Genomic DNA, 26,620 nt, shown 5'->3' on the forward strand with positions numbered 1-26,620 from the left:
GGGAAGTACCAAGCGAACGGCGAAAGGTAAGAGAACGGGGAGATGGTGACCCCTGACCAAACCTACTGCTAGTCCCTGGGATCCTTCACCACCCTAGATAATTTCCGCAACTATGCGCCAAGTCGGGTACTTATCCCTATGTATCCCCAGTGCCGGACCTTAAATAGGGAGTGGGTGGCATGATCTCTTTGTCAACTCCACTAAACACTAAAGGAAGACAGAAGGAGAACACTCAGGGGAAAGGGCATTAATTACTTATCCACAGATGACTCAGGCATGAGTTTAGCAAAGCTTCAGCAACGATACTAGAGATGAGAGCAAGCCACCTGCTTTCAACCAGAGCTAGAATGAACTGAATAATATTGCCACCATCAGTCCAGGAAAAAGGGAGTAATTAAGCACCAAGAGAGTACTGATGATAAGGAGCTGGATGGAAGGAGAGCTCCTGCTGGGTCCAAAAAGGGGAGAGATGAAAATCCAGCAGAAAAGCTACCTATTTCAATGAATAGTAACAGCAGGAACAATAGAAAGTCAGGGAGCATTTTACGCTGACCTTCTATTGCCAGGAACCACATGACTGTCTGTCACCCATGAGACACCCATGATACTTTAACCCTTTTAAAAAATTAATTATCTGGAAAACCACTTTAAGCAGCTTTTTGAGTCATCTGCCTGCCTAATACAACTCCTTTTTAATAGAAAAACATTGGGCCTCATTTATTTACATTTTTTAACTTTTTTGTCTTACGGTATTTATTTATATCTTTCGGGCTCATTGTTACGTAGCTATCATAATTAATTCTATAATTAAAAAAAAAAACCCTCTTTACTTTACATAGTAGTGTAGACTCTATATTAAAACAGCGACTTGTGACAAGGTTAACATGGGAATATAGTCACTCATTAGTATTACTACAAGTATACAGTATATACTGCGTCCGTGGCCGCTTCCAGGCTGGTTAATGAACTTAATCATATTTTCCATTTAAATGCTAATTCCACTTCATTCCTTCCGAAACGGTTAATTTGAAGAGGTGTTAAGTGAGATACAATTACATCTTTAATCTCATATACCTGCACTATTGATGGTGGCGCTTGACATCTGCGGCTCCAGTACATTATATATGACTTGCCTCTGTATCTGATAGTTGAAATATCAGGTCATAAAAATGGTTTATAGGTCATGACTTTCTAACCAACATGAAAGGCTGATACCTGCGAGAGGGAGAACAGCATGAATTGTAGGTTCTGCTTGATCCGATAAGATGAAGAGCAGGTAAGAACATACAGAAAGACCCCACTGCTCAGGTGATATAGGTCAGACCTATGTCTTACCAGCTGATAACACTGCTGGGTGCCAGGACTTATTACACTGCTGGGGGCCAGGACTGATAACATTGCTGGGGGCCGGGATGTATTACACTGCTGGGGGCCAGGACTGATAACACTGCTGGGGGTCAGGACTGATAACACTGCTGGGGGCCAGGACTGATAACACTGCTGGGGCCAGGACTGATAACACTGCTGGGGCCAGGACTGATAACACTGCTGGGGACCAGGACTGATAACACTGCTGGGGCCAGGACTGATAACATTGCTGGGGGCCAGGAATGATAACACTGCTGGGGCCAGGACTGATAACACTGCTGGGGGCCAGGACTGATAACACTGCTGGGGACCAGGGCTGATAACACTACTGGGGCCAGGACTGATAACATTGCTAGGGGCCAGGACTGATAACACTGCTGGGGCCAGGACTCATAACACTGCTGGGGGCCAGGACTGATAACACTGCTGGGGGCCAGGATGTATTATACTGCTGGGGGCCATGACTTATTACACCGCTGGGGGTCAGGACTGATAACACTACTGGGGGCTAGGACTGATAACACTGCTGGGGGCCAGGATGTATTATACTGCTGGGGGCCAGGACTTATTACACTGCTGGGGGTCAGGACTGATAACACTACTGGGGGCTAGGACTGATAACACTGCTGGGGCCAGGACTGATAACACTGCTGGGGACCAGGACTGATAACACTGCTGGGGCCAGGACTGATAACATTGCTGGGGGCCAGGACTGATAACACTGCTGGGGGCCAGGACTGATAACACTGCTGGGGGCCAGGACTGATAACACTGCTGGGGGCCAGGACTGATAACACTGCTGGGGGCCAGGACTGATAACACTGCTGGGGTCAGGACTGATAACACTGCTGGGGACCAGGACTGATAACACTGCTGGGGGCCAGGACTGATAACACTGCTGGGGCCAGGACTGATAACACTGCTGGGGGCCAGGACTGATAACACTGCTGGGGGCCAGGACTGATAACACTGCTGGAGCCAGGACTGATAACACTGCTGGGGACCAGGACTGATAACACTGCTGGGGGCCAGGACTGATAACACTGCTGGGGGCCAGGACTGATAACACTGCTGGGGCCAGGACTGATAACACTGCTGGGGCCAGGACTGATAACACTGCTGGGGGCCAGGACTGATAACACTGCTGGGGCCAGGACTGATAACACTGCTGTGGCCAGGACTGATAACACTGCTGGGGGCCAGGACTGATAACACTGCTGGGGCCAGGACTGATAACACTGCTGGGGACTAGGACTGATAACACTGCTGGGGCCAGGACTGATAACACTGCTGTGGCCAGGACTGATAACACTGCTGGGGCCAGGACTGATAACACTGCTGTGGCCAGGACTGATAACACTGCTGTGGCCAGGACTGATAACACTGCTGGGGCCAGGACTGATAACACTGCTGGGGCCAGGACTGATAACACTGCTGGGGACTAGGACTGATAACACTGCTGGGGACCAGGACTGATAACACTGCTGGGGCCAGGACTGATAACACTGCTGGGGCCAGGACTGATAACACTGCTGGGGACCAGGACTGATAACACTGCTGGGGGCCAGGACTGATAACACTGCTGGGGGTCAGGACTGATAACACTGCTGGGGCCAGGACTGATAACACTGCTGGGGACTAGGACTGATAACACTGCTTGGAGCTAGAACTGATATCACTTCTGGGGCTAGGACTCATTTCCCAAATTTTTGGAGTATTGCACTAAAAGAAAATATAGCCCATTTGTATCTTGTGAATATGACCTAAATCACAAATCTTAGTACATGCAATAGTTTTGTTAAAATGTGCCGCAAAAGCCGTAAATATTTTTTTCCTGACGTGCCAAATGTATTACCACCCCAGCATTCATTCATACATCTAACCGGTACAATGATGTCACTGCTTGCGTTGTAGTGTGACCTTAATGTCTGCAACATTGCCAGATCCATAGCTTCCACATTTTTATTCTATGCAAAAGAGTAACCCTATCTTTCCTGCAGAATGGGCTGAATGCTCTGCATCTATCCAGCAAGGAGGGACACCTCAAGATGGTGAGCGAGCTGCTACACAAAGAAATTGTGCTGGAGACCACCACCAAGGTGAGCGCCACTGTCTGTCTGCTAATCCTCAATGTACTGATTCTTGTATTTTATATCATATAATGAGCAATCTTATCAGTGTCCATTAAATATCAGTTTTAGGAACAGAGACTAGGGGTTGTCTACTTGTGGTAACCATCTTTTTTCCTTAAATGCATGTATTTGGTGCTAAAATTTATTCTAGGCAATTGGGTTCCATTAAAAATTTAAAATGTAAGGCTTTTTGTTTCCCTGAACTTTGATGTGGTCATAAACAGGGGTGGACTTCAGCCGGTTCTTAGTGTTTCTTCTGTCCTGGTTGTTAAAATCATAGCTGGATTGGAGAACCAGCAAGAAGTGCCCTGGTCTGGTACTGTCTCTCAGGAGGAGGCACAATCCTCCAGCAGCAGGAGCACCGACTGTGCCGGCCTCTAAGAGATAGCAGTCACCACTGTACTGCAGGCTGCTCAGGAGCGTCCTGACGTAGGGGAGAAATACTCTCCACGGCAGGGCTAAACAGAGGAAGCGGAGCCAAAGACAACTAGAGAGACAGAGGAAAGAAAGAGCAGGAGAGATAACATATGGAAGAAGTAACAAGAGGGAGAGGCAGGAGACAAGAGAGAGAGAGAGAGACAGGCAGGAGACAAGATGCAGTCAGGAGACAAGAGAGAGAGACAGGCAGGAGACAAGAGAGAGACAGGCAGGAGACGAGAGAGAGACAGGCAGGAGACGAGAGAGAGACAGGCAGGAGACGAGAGAGAGACAGGCAGGAGACGAGAGAGAGAGAGACAGGCAGGAGACAAGATGCAGGCAGGAGACAAGAGAGAGAGACAGGCAGGAGACAAGATGCAGGCAGGAGACAAGAGAGAGAGACAGGCAGGAGACAAGATGCAGGCAGGAGACAAGAGAGAGAGACAGGCAGGAGACAAGATGCAGGCAGGAGACAAGAGAGAGAGACAGGCAGGAGACAAGATGCAGGCAGGAGACAAGAGAGAGAGACAGGCAGGAGACAAGAGAGAGACAGGCAGGAGACGAGAGAGAGACAGGCAGGAGACAAGATGCAGGCAGGAGACACGAGAGAGAGACAGGCAGGAGACAAGATGCAGGCAGGAGACAAGAGAGAGAGACAGGCAGGAGACAAGAGAGAGACAGGCAGGAGACGAGAGAGAGACAGGCAGGAGACAAGATGCAGGCAGGAGACAAGAGGGAGAGACAGGCAGGAGACAAGATGCAGGCAGGAGACAAGAGGGAGAGACAGGCAGGAGACGAGAGAGAGAGACAGGCAGGAGACAAGAGAGAGAGAGACAGGCAGGAGACAAGAGAGAGAGAGACAGGCAGGAGACAAGAGAGAGAGAGACAGGCAGGAGACAAGAGAGAGACAGGCAGGAGACGAGAGAGAGAGACAGGCAGGAGACAAGAGAGAGACAGGCAGGAGACGAGAGAGAGAGACAGGCAGGAGACGAGAGAGAGAGACAGGCAGGAGACAAGAGAGAGAGAGACAGGCAGGAGACAAGAGAGAGAGAGACAGGCAGGAGACAAGAGAGAGAGAGACAGGCAGGAGACAAGAGAGAGACAGGCAGGAGACGAGAGAGAGAGAGACAGGCAGGAGACAAGAGAGAGAGAGACAGGCAGGAGACGAGAGAGAGACAGGCAGGAGACGAGAGAGACAGGCAGGAGACAAGAGAGAGACAGGCAGGAGACAAGAGAGAGAGAGACAGGCAGGAGACGAGAGAGAGACAGGCAGGAGACGAGAGAGAGAGACAGGCAGGAGACGAGAGAGAGACAGGCAGGAGACGAGAGAGAGACAGGCAGGAGACGAGAGAGAGAGACAGGCAGGAGACGAGAGAGAGACAGGCAGGAGACGAGAGAGAGAGACAGGCAGGAGACAAGATACAGGGAGGCAAAAAGAGAGAGACAGGTTGGAGAAAAGATACAGTCAGGAGTCAAAAATAGAGAGAAAGACAGGCAGAAGACAAGAGAGAGACAGGCAGGAGACAAGAGAGAGACAGGCAGGAGACGAGAGAGAGACAGGCAGGAGACAAGAGAGAGAGGCAGGAGACAGGTCAGAGGGCTGTATATAAGAAACTGGCTGTCTTCTACATGCCTTAAAGGCATTGCCCGGTCTGAAATGTCAAGTCTGCAGTTACTCTGTCACTCTGTGTCTCTCTGTGTGACTGCAGATTTGTGAATCCTCCCATCGGGCACACTGCGCTGTGAGGATTCTCTGTGGTCAGAGCCAGGAGCGGCGGTCACGTGGCCATGAGTATGAATGTGATATGCACACTCCTGTCTAGAATCCGATGAATGTGTCCAGCCTCTCGCAATACACTTGCATTCAGTAAGGCTGTGGCCCTCTAGTTAGTTGTTGGCCGGGAGTGTGCATATCACATACTCGCAGCCACACGACCACTGTTCCCGGCTCTGACCAAATGCCAAGAAATGGGGAACTTTTAATCCAATTGGGGGGCTTTACCAGTTATTTAATAAACAAAAAGTGTCTAACCAAAACTACCATTCATATATTATTTGTAGTGAATGTGACATCTATGGCGTGCTACACTTAACACTTCTCTGTATGTATAACCATCTTAAATCTCCCCTCCATTGCCCTCGACTGTGTAGAAAGGTAACACGGCACTGCACATTGCTGCGCTGGCCGGACAGGAGGACGTAGTGCGGGAGCTCGTCAATTATGGGGCCAATGTCAACAGCCAGTCACAGGTAACATTGTCCAGTATGGCGTGAAATCTTATTTTTCCTCTGATTTTCCAAAACATTGACCATTGCTTCCGCTTTGTATAAACCACAGAAAGGCTTTACGCCCCTGTATATGGCAGCTCAGGAGAACCATCTTCCCGTGGTGAAGTTCCTTCTGGAGAATGGAGCCAACCAGAACCTTGCTACTGAGGTCAGTGACTTGGTGACATAAGAGGTCTTTGGTTCTTAATATTCAAGTTTATTTCCTCTTGTAAAATTTTAGGGTGTGAGCATTTTAATTAATTTCCACCATAATATTAGAATATGTCTTCACACGTCCATAGAGAAGAACCAACAATGAAATACATTTTAGACCTCATTCAGGCAACCGAAATGCGACTGCATCTTAGCGTCCTTAGGCCCTGTGCACACTGGAAAACGGAATTTTCTTAAGAAAATTCCGCAGGGTCTGAAAGATTACCGCACCCGCGGTAAAAAACCGCAGCAAACCGCACCCGAAAACTGCATGCGGTTTGCCGCGATTTTACCGCGGTATTGTTTGCGGTACTGCCGCGGTTTTGCCGCGTGCGGGTTGGTACATGTGCTTTAATGCAATCCATGCAATAAAGCACATTGGAAAATAAAAAAAAAAAAAAAGGTAATTTCCTTCTGAGATAGAGAGTAGATAGATAAATGGACAGAGGAATAGATAGACATATAGAAGGATAGATAGAGGGATAGATAGATAGATAGAGGGATAGATAGAGGGATAGATAGATAGATAGATAGATAGATAGATAGATAGATAGATAGATAGATAGAGGGATAGATAGATAGATAGAGGGATAGATAGAGGGATAGATAGATAGATAGAGGGATAGATAGAGGGATAGATAGATAGATAGATAGATAGAGGGATAGATAGATAGATAGATAGAGGGATAGATAGAGGGATAGATAGATAGATAGATAGATAGATAGATAGATAGAGGGATAGATAGATAGATAGATAGATAGAGGGATAGATAGATAGATAGATAGATAGATAGATAGATAGATAGATAGATAGAGGGATAGATAGATAGATAGAGGGATAGATAGAGGGATAGATAGATAGATAGATAGATAGAGGGATAGATAGATAGATAGATAGATAGAGGGATAGATAGATAGATAGATAGATAGAGGGATAGATAGATAGATAGATAGATAGATAGAGTCCCTGTGAGCACACGCTGCATTTCTCCCGAGCAGTAATGTGAGTTCACATTACCGACCGTGGGATATGCCCTGTGGTTACCTCTGCCGGCTCGTTGCGAGGCTGCATTCAGCTGTGTGTCACTTGCTTCTGGATGCAAGCATCGCAAGACGTGGATTACGCCGGACCTGTGGATTACGCCGGACCTGTGTTACGGGGGGGGGGTTTAATAAACGGGTGAAAGAGGAGGCTTTTTTGCGTTTTATTTAAAATAAAAGATTTTTCGGTGTGTGTTTATTCACTTTACTTACGGGTTGATCATGTCATCTGTCTCATAGACGCTGCCATGATCAAGCCTGGAGTTAATGGCGGCGATCCGCTGCCATTAACTCGTTATTACCTGGATAGCCACCGCATCACGGCATCTGGAAGAGCCGAGGACACTCCGGGACTGTCGTATAATGTATGCGACAGTCCCGGGGCAGCTGCGGCTGATATTCTCGGCTGCAGGAAGAGGGGGGACATTAACCCTGCACCCCGCCCTCCCCAGCCTGAGAATACTGGGCCGCCGCTGTGTGCTTACCTCGGCTGGACGGTAAAAATACGGCGGACCCACTTGTTTTTTTTTCTATATTTCCGTTTGATTTGTATGTGTATTCTATATGTCTGTGTGTGAGTGATGTGTCTGTGTTCTATGCCTGTGTCTGTGATGTGTGTGTGTCTGCTCCTCTTCCTCTTCCTCTAATGACATCACTTCCCCGTGGGATTTCACGATTACATTGCAGTCAATGGAGTGAAATCCCGCAGCGACGTGCGGAAAAGAAGTGACATGCAATTGTTTTTGCTGTGGGAATCCCGCAGCAAAACATGCAGCTGTCAAATTCCGCATAGTGCGCACAGCATTTTTTTTCCCATAGGTTTTGCTGGTGAATCACTGCAGAGATGTTATGTATATTTTCTGCAGTGAAACATGCAGCAAAACCGCAGGAAATCCGTGGGAAAATCCGGTAAGTGCGCACAGGGCCTTATAGTCACAAACCAAACACTCATCGGGTGACACAATACAATCACTCATCGCCCTGTGTAAACATGAGATGTGATGCCGATATATTGATGATATTCCATGGGCACAGAACTATAGTTATATTGAACGTTCTGTGCACATAGAACTGTGGTCAGTCAGACTAAACAGGAAATTAACAAGGTTTTCCCACAAACCGTTATTTTTAATAAATAAATAGAATAATAATGATAAGTTCCACAATTGGATGTGTTAAAATAAAATGTTCATGTGCTGAGATAATCCTATATATGTGCCCCTGCTGTGTAATGGCCATGCCGGACTGTACAGGGACATGGTCTGATTATGCTACAGGTGTTGGGCAGTGGACGATATAAAAGACAGGACAGCAGGGAATCGCAGCTGCTGCTTAGCGTGAGGTAAAACATTTCTTTGTTGAAAAAGTGTTTTACCTCACATAAAGAATCAGCTTTAATTCCATGCTTTTCTATCAGTATACTCTCTTTTGCATCCTCCCCTACCCAGGAGCTGTGGTATGATCAGACCATATCCCTGTACTGTCAGACACGGCCATTACACAGTACACAGCAGGGACACATATACAGGGTGGTCCAAAAGTAGGTGGACAGGACGTGTAATAGGGTTATCAAACATGGTGTAAAGTGAAACTGACTTCAATCAGATTCCATTTTTCATTCTTCACAGACTCTTTGGAAAATGAAAGGTGGAATCTGATTGGTTGCTAAGGACAACTGAGTCAGTTTCACTTTACACCATGTTTGATAGCCCTATTACACGTACTATCCGCCTACTTTTGGACCACCCTGTATAAGATTATCTCAGCACAGGAACAATCTTTTTAAACACATCCAATTGTGAAACTTATTCATTTTCCATGCTCAATTGATTAAAATGTGCTTTGTTCATAATATAACCCCCGTAAATGACTGCTGATTGGCTTTTGTATAGACGACTGGCAGACATTTAATGGACCCAGTCAGCAGGTGGAGATGCACGTTTAGCTTGGGTCATAAAACCTGTTGTCGGCCCAGGAATTGAGTGCGGCATCACAGACATGAGGTATATACCAGACAGTGGCCGCAGTCTGGATGGATGCTATGGCATCTGTCCACCATAGAGTCCACTTGGAAAAAAAAGATAGTGGCCGGAAGGCCATGCTTTGGGCCTACACCTGGTGAATGGAGGCCATGGCAACGTTAAAGAATATGCCGGGAGCTCTTTATGACAACTAGTTTCAAATGGTATGGCATCTGTCCACCTTAGAGTCCACTTGAAAAAAAGAGATCCATGTTTGAGGCCTACACCTGGTGAATGGAGGCCATGGCAAATTGAAGAATATGCATATGCCGGGAGCTCTTCATGACATCTAGTTTCAAATGCTATGGCATCTGTCCACCATAGAGTCCACTTGGAAAAAAAAGATAGCGGCTGGAAGGCCATGCTTTAGGCCTACACCTGGTGAATGGAGGCCATGGCAACATTAAAGAATATGCCAGGAACTCTTCATGACATCTACATTCAAAGACAGTGCATGCTTAGCCTATGCTTGATTGGCAGGTCTCTCCATATTTGTGTATGGCTTGCTGTATCATACGATGTATTCTACGCATGGTTCCCAACCATCCAGATATTCCAAGACAGTCGGTAAAAAAAGGCCTTTATGCGACTATTAACGTTGGCTGTCCATGAGTTTTTGAGAAGGCCGGCACACTACCCTAATAATTGAAAAAACAGGATTTCTGAATCAAAATGTTCTTTATTACATGAAAAAGTCCGAACAGAAAAAGTCCAAACTTAGTTTGGACTTTTTCTGTTCGGACTTTTTCATGTAATAAAGAACTGTTTTTTTCAATTATTGGGGTAGTGTGCCGGAGGTCTCTCTTTGGTATTGTTTTTTTCTCCTGAGCACCTAAGAGGTGAGGCAGGGTCCTAACTTTTTTGTCTACCATGAGTTTTTGAGAAGCTGTCCAGAAAAAATGAAAACTCAATTTGGCAACCCTGGTTCTACGATACAAGTAGATGAGGCGGAACATGGTATCTATCATACAAAACTGCGCATGAAGCTGAAGCCTGAAATGCGGCATGCTATATATTGTGAAATTCCACTGGTATATAGAAAAATTATCACAAAGGAGAAGTGTCTCAGGTAGCCTGGGAAGTCCTCTTCTCTTCCCCAGGGCCCGTTTTGATAAACCCTCCCCCAGTAAATGGAGGCGGTCGAATGCAAGCCTAATTGAAATGCATTGGCCATAGTCTAATGGTGACCTATTGTATATAATTGCATGGTCCTGTTCCTTTTACACGTGCCTGTAATACTATGTCATAAACTATTACCATCAGGAAATGAGCAGAAGGTGCATGTGATAGCAGGTTTCCAGCTCATCCTGGTTTTATTGCTTCTAGGCCTCTGGGTATGATCCATTTCTTGCCAGTGGCCTCCTTTGTCTTTTGGTTAAAAAGGCGAAATTTCAGCTCACAGCTGGGTTCGGTATAAAGGACGGCTGACCTATATTTATGGAGACAGAGAGCAGGATAGAGACAGGTTTTTGGAGCTGTCTCCGTAAAGATGGGTCACTGACCTATTAAACAGCATCCCGGTGTGCAGCCGTTTTGCTGAAGGACTCAGTGATACTATACAGGCTGGTGTCCCGTCGTCTTGTGTTCTTTGATGTAAGTTCCCTGGTCTGTCTACTCCATATTTTTTGATCTATCGTATTCTAGACTAAAGCTTTCCCATGTACGATCTTCTCACACACAGGATGGATTCACCCCGTTGGCCGTAGCTTTGCAGCAAGGACATGAAAATGTGGTGGCTCACCTCATCAGCTATGGAATGAAAGGAAAAGTGAGACTTCCCGCACTGCACATTGCAGCTCGAAATGATGACACCCGGACAGCCGCTGTTCTCCTGCAGAATGACCCCAATGCAGATGTCTTGTCAAAGGTCAGAATATATGATGCCACCTGACAAGGCCACCATCCGTAGTGTCTGAATCTCATCAATACAAACTGTTAAGGCCCCCATGGGCTCCTATCATGACTCTTTTGTGCAAAACATTCTGTATTGTTCTGCTGTGCTCTCCTGCAGAGCCGGTATATGTTGCCTATGGTGCAAAGCATTTTGCAAGATGAATGCTCTGCTGGTTGTTTCACAGCACTGGCTTTCACGCTGGTCCTGGAAGATGATCTAAAAGTTGCTTCTTGTTCCCGGTGATTTCTCTCCTTTAGGGAACGTGTTAGCTCAGGACACCGCCAGTCATACTTCCTGGTTACATTTGTGCTGTTAGCTTCCTTGGTGCTCAGTGTTCAGATATTGGTTTCTCGACTCCGGACTGCTGTTTTCCTGTCTCTGCCTATCCTCCTCTGTTTCTGTTGTGACTTCCTGGCTTCTGACCTTGGACTTCCTCCTGACCGCGTCCTAGCCTGCTACCTGTATCTTGTATGTATTTTCCTGGAACCCTGACCTTCGGCTTGTACCTCGACCTCATCTGTCTGCCCCCTAGGTACTGTCGTGCCCTCCTGGTTTATGATCCCGGCCTGCCTGACTACCTCTCAATTTACTGCATACTAGTAGTGTCTAGCGCCACTTTGTGACAGTCATCACAGCTCCCATCCACAATCTTGGACCCTGCTTTTGGTTGACATTTGGAGACCTTTTCTAGCTTGACAATTAAGTGATTCCTTTTCCTACACCCACACACACACACACACACACACACACACACACCCACACACACAACCACACACACACAACCACACACACACACACAACCACACACACACAACCACACACACACAACCACACACACACAACCACACACATCTATGTATTGGTAGAATCCATAACCTGTGTGTAGTGGGTCACGGTAGAAGACTAATTAGAGCCCCTAAATTGGGCCACATGCTAATCGGGCCATTCTTAAAGTCCCATAACAAGTAAAGGTGGGTTCTTTTTTTTAAATAATTTGGTTTTATTTTTGCACCATTGATAGCAGTCAGTGTCATTGTGTAAGACCTTCAGCGGCCATTATATTGGGTGCACCATTCTAGTACTTGGTAGGAAACCTCCTTTTTCTGGTTTTATTCTTTCTAGCTTTCAATCATTAGGATAAGTTCACTCTGAGTTTTTTGAAGAGTTCAAAATTCATGAGTTTTTCAAGCAGGAACATGTTAAGGGCATGCTCTTGTTTTGGGGTATGTTCACACAACATCTTTTTCAGGCGGTTTCCACCTGAAAATATGCTCCAAAACCTGGTACAAAAAATACACATCAATGTAAAAATGACATATCTGTGCACATGTTTTTTTTTCTTCTTATTTCTTTTAACCTCTTAAGGGTTTGGAAACCATTCATTGTTCAGACAGCTTCATTTGGAAGCCGGCTGCTCTTTATAGCTGAAAGTACAAAGAAAAGACACCGTCGGTGGAGCTGCCACAAGAAGCTATGCAATGGCAATGGCAAGACCGCCAGTGAAGCCGCTGCAGTAAAAAGACCACTGTTTTATTCCTGAATTGGCTTTGCCTAGCAAATCCTTGGCGGCTATAATATCGGAATTAAGTCTTTGTGTGTACATGGCCTTAAAGAGGACCACCCACCAGGATTTTCCTATATAACCTAAAGCCAGTGCTATTCTGGCGCTATCATGCTGATTCTATACATACCTTTAGTTGTGAGATCGGATGTATAGTTTCTGAAATATAGACAAAAATAAAGTTTGTGAAATGCACTGTTACTTGATTGATAGGTGCTGCAGAATATCTAATAGGTGAGTCGGGTTTTGCTAGCTATTCCCGCCCCTGTCTGCTGCCTGTCCTTATTACAGGAGGAGGAAGGAGGGAGGAAGTACAGGCAGGCAGACAGGGGCGGGAATAAATAGCAAGACCCGACCATATGTTATCTGTAGCTGCTATCAATCAAATAACTGTTCATTTCACAAACTTTACTTGCCTATATTTCAGAAAGTATACATCCGATCTCACAACTAAAGCTATGTATAGAATCAGCATGATAGCGCCAGTATAGCACTGGCTTTAATGTATATATGAAAATCCTGGTGGTTGGTCGTCTTTAATTAGTGGAAACATTTCCACAGTGTATGTCAAAGCTTCATTTGGAGCGGTCCCATCAAAATGATAGAACCCCAGTGAGGACCATTGTGCACCACTGACCTATTCAGCACATGATTCCTTTTGGGTAGCGTAAGACTCATGTTGACATGTTAGCATAAAATTCTTGCTCCTGACTTGTCTGGATCTTCTGTTCCACCAAATCTGAAAGCTTAAGATCTCACTCATGGTTGTGGGACCACAACATGATTGGTGATTAGAGGCTGTCAACATATTGATAGATGGTAGCCACACATTATTACACTTGCACCAGCCTGAGCAGCCACCCAAGCCAAGAGAGATCCAAAGTTGCGTTGAGGTTAAGTCAAAATGTCAGACCATCAACTTCATGGTGCTTCAGAAATTCAGATCTGGAAGAGAATTGGGTCAGCGTTTAGCCTGTTGACTTCAAAGGATTATTCCTGTTATTAAGTTCTGACATAAGACTAGAAGCCATGACTTTTTGATTAGTCGGATTTTGATCTCTGGGCACTCTTCTCTACTGGTGAAGGACCACGGCGCTCCTGGCCACCCCTCGGTGAACCATAGTTCTGCTCTATTCAAATGAATGTGGTCGACCATAGGTTCCTGCGCAGGGAAAAGTGCATCGCAACAACTCTCTGGCTCCTTCATTCAGTGGAGATCGATGGGGATCCCAGAGATCAGACCCAACAATTATAAATACGTTTCGGCCTACTGTCCTCTATCCTGATCCGCTCATGTGTTTGCCTTACAGACAGGATTTACACCCCTGCACATTGCGGCTCATTATGAAAACCTTAATGTGGCACAGCTCCTTCTGAACAGGGGCGCAAATGTTAATTTTACACCTCAGGTAAGATTAACGATCTTTCCTCTTGTCTGTGAAGTTACTCACTGATCTTTACTGCTTATAATCCCATGTGCATTCTTGTTCTATCCCTAAGAATGGCATTAGCGCTCTGCACATCGCCTCCCGGCGCGGGAATGTTATCATGGTGCGCCTGTTGTTGGACAGAGGAGCCCAGATAGATGCACTAACCAAGGTAATGGGTCCCACGGTGGGATCTGGTGGGTGGGATGTCAGAAGTCACTGGCGGGGGGTGGGGCAGGGGACATTCCTCTTTTTTTTTTTTGTCTTCTTCACTTCATAGCTCTCATTGTTATAGGGCATCGTGGCTGGCACTGTTATTTGATCACTGTGTCTGATATTGTTAAAGCGGCACTGTGCTTACACTATTATACGGCTATTGTGTCTGGCATTGTTATAATGGTACAATATTTTTCACTGTAAGTAATGCTGTACAACCTCTGTGCACTTTATAGAGGGGCTACAGAAGCAGGGGCCCCCCTTTGTGGATGAGGGCCTTGGGGACATTTGCCCTCCTCCCCCCCTTCCCCCATAACGCCGACCCTGTGACTGACACTGCTATTGGGGTACTTGGCACATTAGAGAGACATTTCAGTCACCACTGAGATGTCTTGCACCTATTTGGACACTTTGGCTTGTACTGTTATAGGGTCACAAGTGTCTGCCATTGTGCTGGGGTACATTGGGTTTGACCATTAAGGGGTCACTCTTACAAAAGTAATAGCCATGACACTGTTATAGAGAACTGTACCTGACATTGGTATAGGACCACTTTATCTGACACTATTAAAAGGGCACTGCTGTTATAGGGATGGTACGCCTGACAACAATATATAGGGAATGGCCTTGACACTGTTATAGAGAACTGTGCCTGACATTGGTAGAGGGGTTCTGTACTGTATAGCGATACTGTGTCTTGCTCCATTAGGTTACTTTGGCTTATATTGTTGTAGGGCACCATAGTTGGTACTACTATAAGTGCACTGTTATTGGTGCACTGCGCCTGACTTTCTTATAGTGACCCTATGTCTGACCTGGTATAGCGGCACTGTGCCAGATAGTGTATGTAACTGTTATAGGGCGTCTGTCTTTTTTACCCTGTCACAGGGGCACTATTATAAGCCGCCTCCATGGGCAGGGTGTTTGGTAGTTCTCTTCTCAATAAGGCACAGTGCTTCCACCCGGGGCTCTAGGGGAATACAGGAGGGTCTCTAGGGGAATACAGGAGGGTCTCTAGGGGAATACAGGAGTTTCTCTAGGGGAATGTAGGAGGGTCTTTAGGGGAATGTAGGAGGGTCTCTAGGGGAATAGGGGAATACAGAAGGGTATCTAGGGGAATACAGGAGGGTCTCTAGGGGAATGCAGGAGGGTTTCTAGGGGAATGCAGGAGGGTCTCTAGGGGAATACAGGAGGGTCTCTAGGGGAATGCAGGAGGGTCTCTAGGGGAATACAGGAGGGTCTCTAGGGGAATGCAGGAGGGTCTCTAGGGGAATGCAGGAGGGTCTCTAGGGGAATGCAGGAGGGTCTCTAGGGGAATACAGAAGGGTCTCTAGGGGAATGTAGGAGGGTCTCTAGGGGAATATAGGAGGGTCTCTAGGGGAATACAGAAGGGTCTCTAGGGGAATACAGGAGTTTCTCTAGGGGAATGTAGGAGGGTCTTTAGGGGAATGTAGGAGGGTCTCTAGGGGAATACAGAAGGGTATCTAGGGGAATACAGGAGGGTCTCTATGGGTATGCAGGAGGGTCTCTATGGGTATGCAGGAGGGTCTCTAGAAGTATGCAGGAGGGTCTCTAGGGGTATGCAGGAGGGTTTCTAGGGGAATAGAGGAGGGTCTCTAGGGGAATGCAGGAGGGTCTCTAGGGTAATGCAGGAGGGTTTCTAGGGGAATACAGGAGGGTCTCTAGGGGAATGCAGGAGGGTCTCTAGGGGAATACAGGAGGGTCTCTAGGGGAATGCAGGAGGGTCTTCCTCTGCTGCCAGGGGTCGATTCTGGAATCCCCTGTCCATGCTCCGTACACACTCATAAGAGACGAAAGTAAAACAACCCAACAGGTTTATAGTACAGGTGTTAAATGAGTTAAAAGGCGAAGGGGAGGGACATAGCAAGGAACAGCAAACAAATGATATCACACAACACAGCAGATACTGTATGTGACAGTCTTAAAGGTACAGGATGTGCTTTGCAGCAGACGTGGATGCTGGGATTACGTGGGGCAGTCACAGGGTACCTCTAGGACACCATAAGGTCTCCATGTCTACCTATGCTGCTGCCCACAGTTGAGAAGACACTTTGCCTTTAAGTGACAGTAGATCCAATCCTAACTAATAACACTTAACCCACAAATGGCTGCAGCAGTGCAAGGAATACTGTCCAAGGTTGGGGCCTGGTTGCCGCAGATGTTGGCGCATGTACAGGAACCATTGGTACACTGAATAACTGAATAAGAGCAAAATCCCCCTCCTGGATGGTCCTCTTGTAAACTCCTTGTACGTGGAACCACAAATTTCCTGCGGCACTCCCTTCACAAGTAGTTCTGTTATAAAGTCCTCAAGAGTGGCAACACAGGTCCCCCAATAGTGTTACGGTTGCCAGGTATGACAAGCATGGCATGTGCGCACAACAAAAATACAACAAACAGTACAAGTAAGGGGGAACACCGGGGACACAATAACAGTGGGCCCTAGCAATAGTGAGAGGGGTAGATGGGACACCTCCTATCCTCACCTGCAGCTGTTCCTACTCTATTAGCCAGGCCATGTACAGTCTCCTCAACTGTGACCCTGGCTAGGGCGCTGGCAGGTGAGGGACGCTAGCCCCACCACTGCACTAATATGACACAAGAGAAGCTAAGACAAACGGGAAAACAGCAACAAAAAGGATAAAGTCCGACTTCAGAAATGCTACTCAACAGGACCTTCCACCAAGGCAGCCAGAGAACAATGGATTTGTATCTTCAGCAGGGATTGCTGGGAAAACACCACTACTGACATACTCTGCTAGGATCTGCTAGCAACAAAACTGACATTAACTCCTTAGGTACCAAAAGGAATGAAACTACATTTAAATATAGAGCCTAAGATGATAATGAGTGACTCTAGTCCTGAACATGTCACTAGTCTCCAAAGACAGAGAGACGACTGTGACAAATAGCTTCTCCTTGATGTAGTAGGTCTGGGGTCACACAGGGATCCAGACACAGGGAATGGATGTCAGGTTCCTCCTCTGAGGTCAGCCAGGTGGCGGTGGACATCTTCTGGTAACCTGACTGGTCTGCAGATGGGACTCAGCTCTGGGTATCTTCTCCCCTCACACACTGAGCTGCTGAGCTTTCGGCACTCACTCTGGGTCTCTGTTCTCCAATGTCAGGCTCTCAAAAGTCAAACACCTTCCCGTACCCAGCTTGCTCCTACATTTTTCTGCAACATACTCAGCCCATCAGTCTCTACCTCTTCCAGGATGTAGAGAAGAGCAAAATCCAGGGCAGTGCAGCAAAAGAGGGGTTAATATCGGCTAATTCCCAGCATCAGCAGTCTCTGTACACACAGCGCCCACTGCAGGTGTTACACCGGGATGACATGCTGGACACTGTTATAGCAACACTATGCCAGATACTGACACGGGAGCATTATTTTAGGGACACTGTTCTTGGGACATTATGCTGGAGGCTATTATAGACATTGTCTAGGACACTATGGTTATAGGGACACTATGGTGGATACTGTTATTGGGGAACTGCATTATGTACACTATGGTGGACACTGTTATAGAAGCACTGCATTATGTACACTATGGTGGACACTGTTATAGTGGTACTGTATTATGGACACTATGGTGGACACTGTTATAGTGGTACTGTATTATGGATACTATAGTGGACACTCCTTATAGGGCCACTGTTTTATGGACACTATAGTGGACACTTATTCAGTGGACATTATTATAGGGCCACTGTATTATGGACACAATGGTGGTCATTGTTGTAGAGGCAATGTATTAGGGGCACACTATGGTGTACACTGTTATGGGGCACTGCATTATATACACTATAGTTGACACTGTTATAGGGGCACTGTGTTATGGATATTATAGTGAACACTGGTATAGGGATGCTGTATTATAGATACTATGGTGGACACTGTTGTAGGGGCACTGTATTATGAACACTATGGTGGAAACTGTTGTAGGGGGTACTGGTTTATGGACACTATGGTGGACACTGTTATATAGGCATTGTATTATGGATACTATAGTGGATACTGTTATAGGGCCACTGTATTATAGATACTATAGTGGACACTGTTGTAGGGGCACTGTATTATGGATACTATATTGGATGCTGTTATAGAGGTACTGTATTATGGACTCTATGGGGGACACTGTTGTAGGGGCACTGTATTATGGACACTATGGTGGACACTGTTGTAGGGGCACTGTATTATGGACACTATGGTGGACACTGTAGTAGGGGCACTGTATTATGGACACTATGGTGGACACTGTAGTAGGGGCACTGTATTATGGATACTATATTGGATACTGTTATAGAGGTGCTGTATTATGAACCTTATGGTGGACACTGTTGTAGGGGCACTGTATTATGGATACTACCGTATATTGGATACTGTTATAGAGGTGCTGTATTATGGACACTATAATAATAATAATAAGTTTTATTTCTATAGCGCCAACATATTCCGCAGCGCTTTACAAATAAGAGGACACTGTTATAGGGGCACTGTATTATGGACACTATGGTAGACACTGTTGTAGGGGCACTGTATTATGGATACTATATTGGATACTGTTATAGAGGTGCTGTATTATGGACTCTATGGGCGACACTGTTGTAGGGGCACTGTATTATGGACACTATGGTGAACACTGTTGTAGAGGCACTGTATTATGGATACTATATTGGATACTGTTATAGAGGTGCTGTATTATTGACACTATGGTGGACATAGTTGTAGGGGCACTGTATTAGGGGCACACTATGGTGTACACTGTTATAGGGGCACTGCATTATATACAATATAGTCGACACTGTTATAGGGGCACTGTATTATGTACACTATAGTCGACACTGTTATAGGGGCACTGTGTTATGGATACTATAGTGAACACTGGTATAGGGATGCTGTATTATAGATACTATGGTGGACACTGTTGTAAGTGCACTGTATTATGAACACTATAGTGGAAACTGTTGTAGGGGGTACTGTTTTATGGACACTATGGTGGACACTGTTATAGAGGCATTGTATTATGGATACTATAGTGGATACTGTTATAGGGCAACTGTATTATAGGTACTATAGTGGACACTGTTGTAGGGGCACTGTATTATGGATACTATATTGGATACTGTTATAGAGGTGCTGTATTATGGACACTATTGTGGACACTGTTGCAGGGGCACTGTATTATGTATACTATATTGGGTACTGTTATAGAGGTGCTGTATTATGGACTCTATGATGCACACTGTTGTAGGGGCACTGTATTATGGATACTATATTGGATACTGTTGTAGGGGCACTGTATTATGGATACTATATTGGATACTGTTGTAGGGGCACTGTATTATGGACTCTATGGTGGACACTGTTGTAGGGGCACTGTATTATGTATACTATATTGGGTACTGTTATAGAGGTGCTGTATTATGGACTCTATGGTGCACACTGTTGTAGGGGCACTGTATTATGGATACTATATTGGATACTGTTGTAGGGGCACTGTATTATGGACTCTATGGTGGACACTGTTGTAGGGGCACTGTATTATGTATACTATATTGGGTACTGTTATAGAGGTGCTGTATTATGGACTCTATGGTGCACACTGTTGTAGGGGCACTGTATTATGGATACTATATTGGATACTGTTGTAGGGGCACTGTATTATGGACTCTATGGTGGACACTGTTGTAGGAGCACTGTATTAGAGACACTATAACAGACACTGTCATGAGGTGCGTTGCACCTGGCACTGTTTTTTTAGCGCTTTTGTCTTTTTTCCCACATGTAATGATCAGTAAGTAATGCTCGCTCTGTACTTTGCTGTATCCTCTCTGCAGGATGAGCTGACCCCTCTACACTGTGCTGTAAGAAATGGCCATGTCCGGATCTCAGAGATTCTTCTGGATCACGGAGCCCCAATACAAGCTAAGACCAAGGTGCTGCTAATGCTGAACTGATGAAATGATAACTCTATATATTTATTTCTGGTAACATTACTGCTGTGTGTGATCACTGACCTATCCATCTGCCTGTAATCTCCTGCCCTGAGGTATGGGCGGTATATAGACGATCTCTCTTACAGCAGATGATGACTATGTTTTCCCGCTCACAGAACGGGCTGTCTCCCATTCACATGGCCTCGCAGGGAGATCATCTGGACTGTGTGCGGCTTCTGCTCCAGTACCAGGCCCAGATCGATGACATCACGTTGGACCACCTCACTCCTCTGCACGTGGCGGCACATTGCGGCCATCATCGGGTGGCAAAACTTCTCCTAGATAAGGGAGCAAAGCCAAATGCTCGGGCCTTGGTGAGTGATGTCAATGGAGAACCTGATGTAATTGCAGGGCAGTGTCAGCAAAAGCAATCACCTTTTTACCAGAGGCTCCTGGAGGAACATGCTATGCAGTATTATTTAGTTGTTCATGGCGGTTTTATTTAAGATTTGAGTTCCATCATTCCATGAACTGTTTAAGGAATTATTGTTTGGATAGCGGCATAATTTTTTAGCACTGTATGGTGGTATTATGTAAGAGGTATAATGCAGTATATTGGCACTATATGGTGGTATTATTTGTGAGGTATAACATAGTATATTAGCACTATATGGTGGTATTATATCGAATGTATAAACCAGTATATTAGCATTATATGGTGCTATTATCGGGGAGGTATAACACAGTATATTAGCACTATATGGTGGTATTATGTCGAATGTATAAGGCAGTATATTGGCACTATATGGTGGTATTATGTACAATGTATAAGGCAGTATATTGGCACTATATAGTGGTATTATGTAGAATGTATAAGGCAGTATATTGGCACTATATGGTAATATTTTGATGAATGTATAAGGCAGTATATTGGCACTATATGGTGGTATTATTTAGAATGTATAAGGCAGTATATTGGCACTATATGGTGTTATTATGTTGAATGTATAAGGCAGTATATTGGCACTATATGGTAGTATTATGTAGAATGTATAAGGCAGTATATTGGCACTATATGGTGGCATTATTTAGAATGTATAAGGCAGTATATTGGCACTATATGGTGGTATTATGTTGAATGTATAAGGCAGTATATTGGCACCATATGGTAGCATTATGTAGAATGTATAAGGCAGTATATTGGCACTATATGGTGGTATTATTTAGAATGTATAAGGCAGTATATTGGCACTATATGGTGGTATTATGTTGAATGTATAAGGCAGTATATTGGCACTATATGGTGGTATTATGTAGAATGTATAAGGCAGTATATTGGCACTATATGGTGGTATTATTTAGAATGTATAAGGCAGTATATTGGCACTATATGGTGGTATTATGTTGAATGTATAAGGCAGTATATTGGCACTATATGGTGGTATTATGTAGAATGTATAAGGCAGTATATTGGCACTATATGGTGGTATTATGTGGAATGTATAAGGCAGTATATTGGCACTATATGGTGGTATTATGTGGAATGTATAAGGCAGTATATTGGCACTATATGGTGGTATTATGTAGAATGTATAAGGCAGTATATTGGCACTATATGGTGGTATTATGTGGAATGTATAAGGCAGTATATTGGCACTATATGGTGGTATTGTGTAGAATGTATAAGGCAGTATATTGGGACTATATGGTGGTATTATGTAGAATGTATAAGGCAGTATATTGGCACTATATGGTGGTATGTGGAATGTATAAGGCAGTATATTGGCACTATATGGTGGTATTATGTAGAATGTATAAGGCAGTATATTGGCACTATATGGTGGTATTATGTAGAATGTATAAGGCAGTATATTGGCACTATATGGTGGTATTATGTAGAATGTATAAGGGCTCCGCCACACATCCGTGAAAACCACGTCCGTGTAAAACGGGCCGTTTTTCGGGTCCGTTTTCCGTTTTTTATGTCCGTTTTTATGGTATGTGTGGCCTGCGTGTGTATCCCGTATGCTAGCCGTATGTGCGTGTGGAATGTCCGTGTGTGCGTGAGTGAAATAACTGACATGTGTATGTGTTGTCCGTGTGAAATGTACGTGTGTGATGCAAAATGTCGTTACTACATGTCGGAAGACAGAGTAGCGTCATGAGAATGAACTCGGGTGAACTTCAGCTGCTGTCAGTCAGGTAACTCACGGCCACCGCTGGATCCAGCGGTGGCCGCGGGTAACCTCAGTGACAGCAGCTGATCGCGCTACTCACCTCATTAGCTGCGTGGAGGTGACAGGAGCGGCTGTGTCTTCTGCTGCTCCTGTCACCTGCATGCAGCAGAGCTGGACGCGACGCTGGAGGTCCGTGGAGTACGCCGGACATGGAGGGTTTGTCGGGGTTAATAAATTGGTAATGAGGGAATTTGTTTGTGTTTTTTATTTCTAATAAAGGATTTTTCGGGTGTGTGTGTTTATTTACTGTAACTTACAGATTAATCATGGAAGGTGTCTCCTAGACGCCTGACATGATTAATCTAGGACTTATTGGCAGCTATGGGCTGCCAATAACTCCTTATTACCCCGATTTGCCAACGCACCAGGGTAAATCGGGAAGAGCCGGGTACAGCCCCAGAACTGTCGCATATAATGTATGCGGCAATTCTGGGCGGCTGCTGACTGATATTGTTAGGCTGGGGGGCTCCCCATAACGTGGAGCTCCCCATCCTGAGAATACCAGCCTTCAGCCGTATGGCTTTATCTGGCTGGTATTAAAATGGGGGGGGACCGCACGCCGTTTTTTTTAATTATTTATTTATTTATTTTACTGCACAGTATAGACACGCCCACCGGCTGCTGTGATTGGGTGCAGTGTGACACCTGTCACTCAGCGTGGGGGCGTGTCTCACTGCAACCAATCACAGCCGCCGGTGGGCGGGTAAAGCAGGGAATACAAGATTGATTAATGGGCGGCCGGCATTTTCAAAATAGTAAAAGCCGCCGGAGTTATTATAACAGCCGTGCAGCGCCGCGCTGGAGATCGGGGAATGGTAAGTGTGAGAGAGGGGGGAACTGACCGCCAGACAGCTAGAGGGACAGACAGACATAGAGACCGACCGACGGACTGAGGGAGAGAACGAAACATAAAAAGAAAAAAGACTGACATGACATGAAAAAAGCACAAAACATACAGGGAACAAACAGAGATGCGTCCATGTCACTCGGACGTGCGCACAGACCCATTGACTTTCATTGGGTCCGTGCTGCATGTTGCGTGAATAAAACGGACATGCTGGCGTGAGACACGGCCCACAAAACGCATCACGGAGACGGACTCACGGACATAACCAAAAACGCAAGTGTAACCGCTGAGATATACAAGTAAAATATATCTTTGCTGTGTAACCGCTGAGATATAGTAACATTGGTGCACGTTTGGCCGTGTCTCCAGTATACACGGAAACGGACCAAACACGCACGTGTTTCACGGATGTGTGTTTCAAGCCTAAGGCAGTATATTGGCACTATATGGTGGTATTATGTGGAATGTATAAGGCAGTATATTGGCACTACTACATAGCAGTTTTATCTGATCTAAAACATGAATACAATTTGTCTAATCATAGAAAGAAGGCACATTATTTTACTTGTTGCCCGGGACTAATTACCCATATAGTAATAATAATCTGGATCTGGCTGACCCCACTTTCCTCCCCTGATAGTTAATATACTTTCCCTGCTCCTTTCTTGCCCGTGTGGTTGCTCTGGCCGGCAGTCTGTCCTCTAGATGTACAGTATGTTTGGAGCACGTCTTCTGTTGTTTTCTTGGCTTACTCCTGTCTCTGACCCGTGGCTCTCGTCCTCTGCAGAATGGGTTCACCCCTCTTCACATAGCCTGCAAGAAAAGTCATATCAGAGTGATGGAGCTTCTGTTGAAGTCCGGAGCCGCCATTGATGCCGTCACGGAGGTGCGAGCTCATCGGGATAAGTCTTCTTTTTTTACCATGGAATATTAAAATTAAAATATTAAGTAGAAGTGTGCCCAGAAAATCATCGCTCCCCCCACAGGAGAGGATTGAGGGGGTGGTTATACTCCTAAAATATGGCACACTCGCATAGTATCGCATGACATACAACATGACACTCATCCAACTTTGCTGGATGAAAATTGAACCAATTTTTTATACGCAAGTGTGAGTGAACCCTTAGGCCACGTTCACACATTCAGTATTTCAGTTTTTTACCTCAGTATTTGTAGCCAAAACCAGAAGTGGAACAATCAGAGGAAACGTATAATAGAGACACGGCACCACTTCTGTATTTATCTCCCACTCCTGCTTTTGACACAAATACTGAGGTAAAAACTCATCAAATACTCAATGTGTGAACGTGGCCTTATAGACATATCCGGAAGGTCATGCTTGCTCCTCGTTAAGCTTCCAGTGTATATAGCAAATTACCCAGAGACTCCCATTCACCCTATGGAGAGCATAAGAGCATCTTCCTGAGCACTGTTTATCTGGTATATGTCAGTGGGAATGGGATAGTGTAGTCACATGAGAAGCATTTTCCATATTAATAAGTGATTGCATACTGGAGATCTGATCTAAGCATAGTAGTGCCCACTCATCACTAGTTACGAGTACCGAGCACCCGAGCATGGTAGTGCCCACTCATCACTAGTTACGAGTACAGAGCACCTGAGCATGGTAGTGCCCGCTCATCACTAGTTACGAGTACCGAGCACCCGAGCATGGTAGTGCCCACTCATCACTAGTTACAAGTACTGAGCACCCGAGCATGGTAGTGCCCGCTCATCACTAGTTACAAGTACTGAGCACCCGAGCATGGTAGTGCCCGCTCATCACTAGTTACAAGTACTGAGCACCTGAGCATGGTAGTGCCCGCTCATCACTAGTTACAAGTACTGAGCACCCGAGCATGGTAGTGCCCGCTCATCACTAGTTACGAGTACCGAGCACCCGAGCATGGTAGTGCCCGCTCATCACTAGTTACAAGTACTGAGCACCCGAGCATGGTAGTGCCCGCTCATCACTAGTTACAAGTACTGAGCACCTGAGCATGGTAGTGCCCGCTCATCACTAGTTACAAGTACTGAGCACCCGAGCATGGTAGTGCCCGCTCATCACTAGTTACAAGTACTGAGCACCCGAGCATGGTAGTGCCCACTCATCAACACCAAAAATCATTAAGTGATGACATATCCTAGCAACTCAAGTACTTACTTATCAAGGTGGAGATATCACGCTCATTAGTACATCCAGAGGATGTTTGATGGGTTCATCTTTATCTTTGTCTTTTGGGAGTTCTCATAAAATCATTCTTTGCCATTTGTCTTTGCAGTCTGGTCTTACACCGCTCCATGTTGCTGCCTTTATGGGACATCTACCCATCGTGAAGACCCTACTCCAGAGGGGGGCATCACCCAATGTCTTCAGTGTGGTGAGTATAAAATTTTAGAATCTACTTCATCCTTTTAATATGAACATCATGTGGATCACGAGGCGGGGGCTACACGGCGACGAGGCCAAAAATGGCTGTATACTGCAGCTACATCACAGGTAATGCAAGTGAATGGGGTCACATTGCGACCTATAATATACTGAAACAGACAGGTCGCTAAAAATCCAACTTGTTCTATTATCCTAGTTGCGGTGACTTGTGGGTTGCAATATGCCGCCTATCACTTGCATTATGCAGCGGTATACAGCCATGTTTAGCCACACGACCTGTATCGCCGCCATACTGCATGATCATTACATTTCTACAGGACACAAAATAATGACACTGACAAGCATTGTGATGTGTGTGTTCTTTGTATATCACAGAAAGTAGAGACGCCGTTGCACATGGCGGCACGAGCGGCACATACGGATGTGGCGGAATTTTTACTGCAAAACAAAGCAAAAGTAAATGCAAGAGCTAAGGTGAGGAATACAGGCTGAGATTGGGGATGGATGAAGGCGGGGGGCACTATTAATGATAAATACCTAATGAGTCTAAAGGGTTAAGGGGCATCTACTGCACTTTGCAGATGGATATTTTTTGGAATGCAGTTAATACACTATACTGACGACT

The 26,620-nt window shown here is 45.5% G+C and overlaps 1 protein-coding gene across 6 annotated transcripts in view; it reads left to right on the forward strand.

Annotated features, from left to right (window-relative positions):
- Positions 1–26,620, forward strand: part of ANK1 (ankyrin 1) — a 412,403-nt gene that overhangs the window by 223,636 nt on the left and 162,147 nt on the right. For all 6 annotated transcript variants that reach the window (XM_075346407.1, XM_075346412.1, XM_075346408.1 and 3 more), the window contains exons 4-14: positions 3,369–3,467; positions 6,069–6,167; positions 6,256–6,354; positions 11,142–11,327; positions 14,226–14,324; positions 14,416–14,514; positions 20,421–20,519; positions 20,696–20,893; positions 24,391–24,489; positions 25,886–25,984; positions 26,371–26,469. In XM_075346407.1, coding sequence (XP_075202522.1) covers positions 3,369–3,467; positions 6,069–6,167; positions 6,256–6,354; positions 11,142–11,327; positions 14,226–14,324; positions 14,416–14,514; positions 20,421–20,519; positions 20,696–20,893; positions 24,391–24,489; positions 25,886–25,984; positions 26,371–26,469 — 1,275 coding nt within the window. The remainder of the gene's footprint in view (positions 1–3,368; positions 3,468–6,068; positions 6,168–6,255; positions 6,355–11,141; positions 11,328–14,225; positions 14,325–14,415; positions 14,515–20,420; positions 20,520–20,695; positions 20,894–24,390; positions 24,490–25,885; positions 25,985–26,370; positions 26,470–26,620) is intronic.

This window comes from Anomaloglossus baeobatrachus, chromosome 4 (assembly GCF_048569485.1).
Source record: "Anomaloglossus baeobatrachus isolate aAnoBae1 chromosome 4, aAnoBae1.hap1, whole genome shotgun sequence".
Classification (NCBI taxonomy): Eukaryota; Metazoa; Chordata; class Amphibia; order Anura; family Aromobatidae; genus Anomaloglossus; species Anomaloglossus baeobatrachus.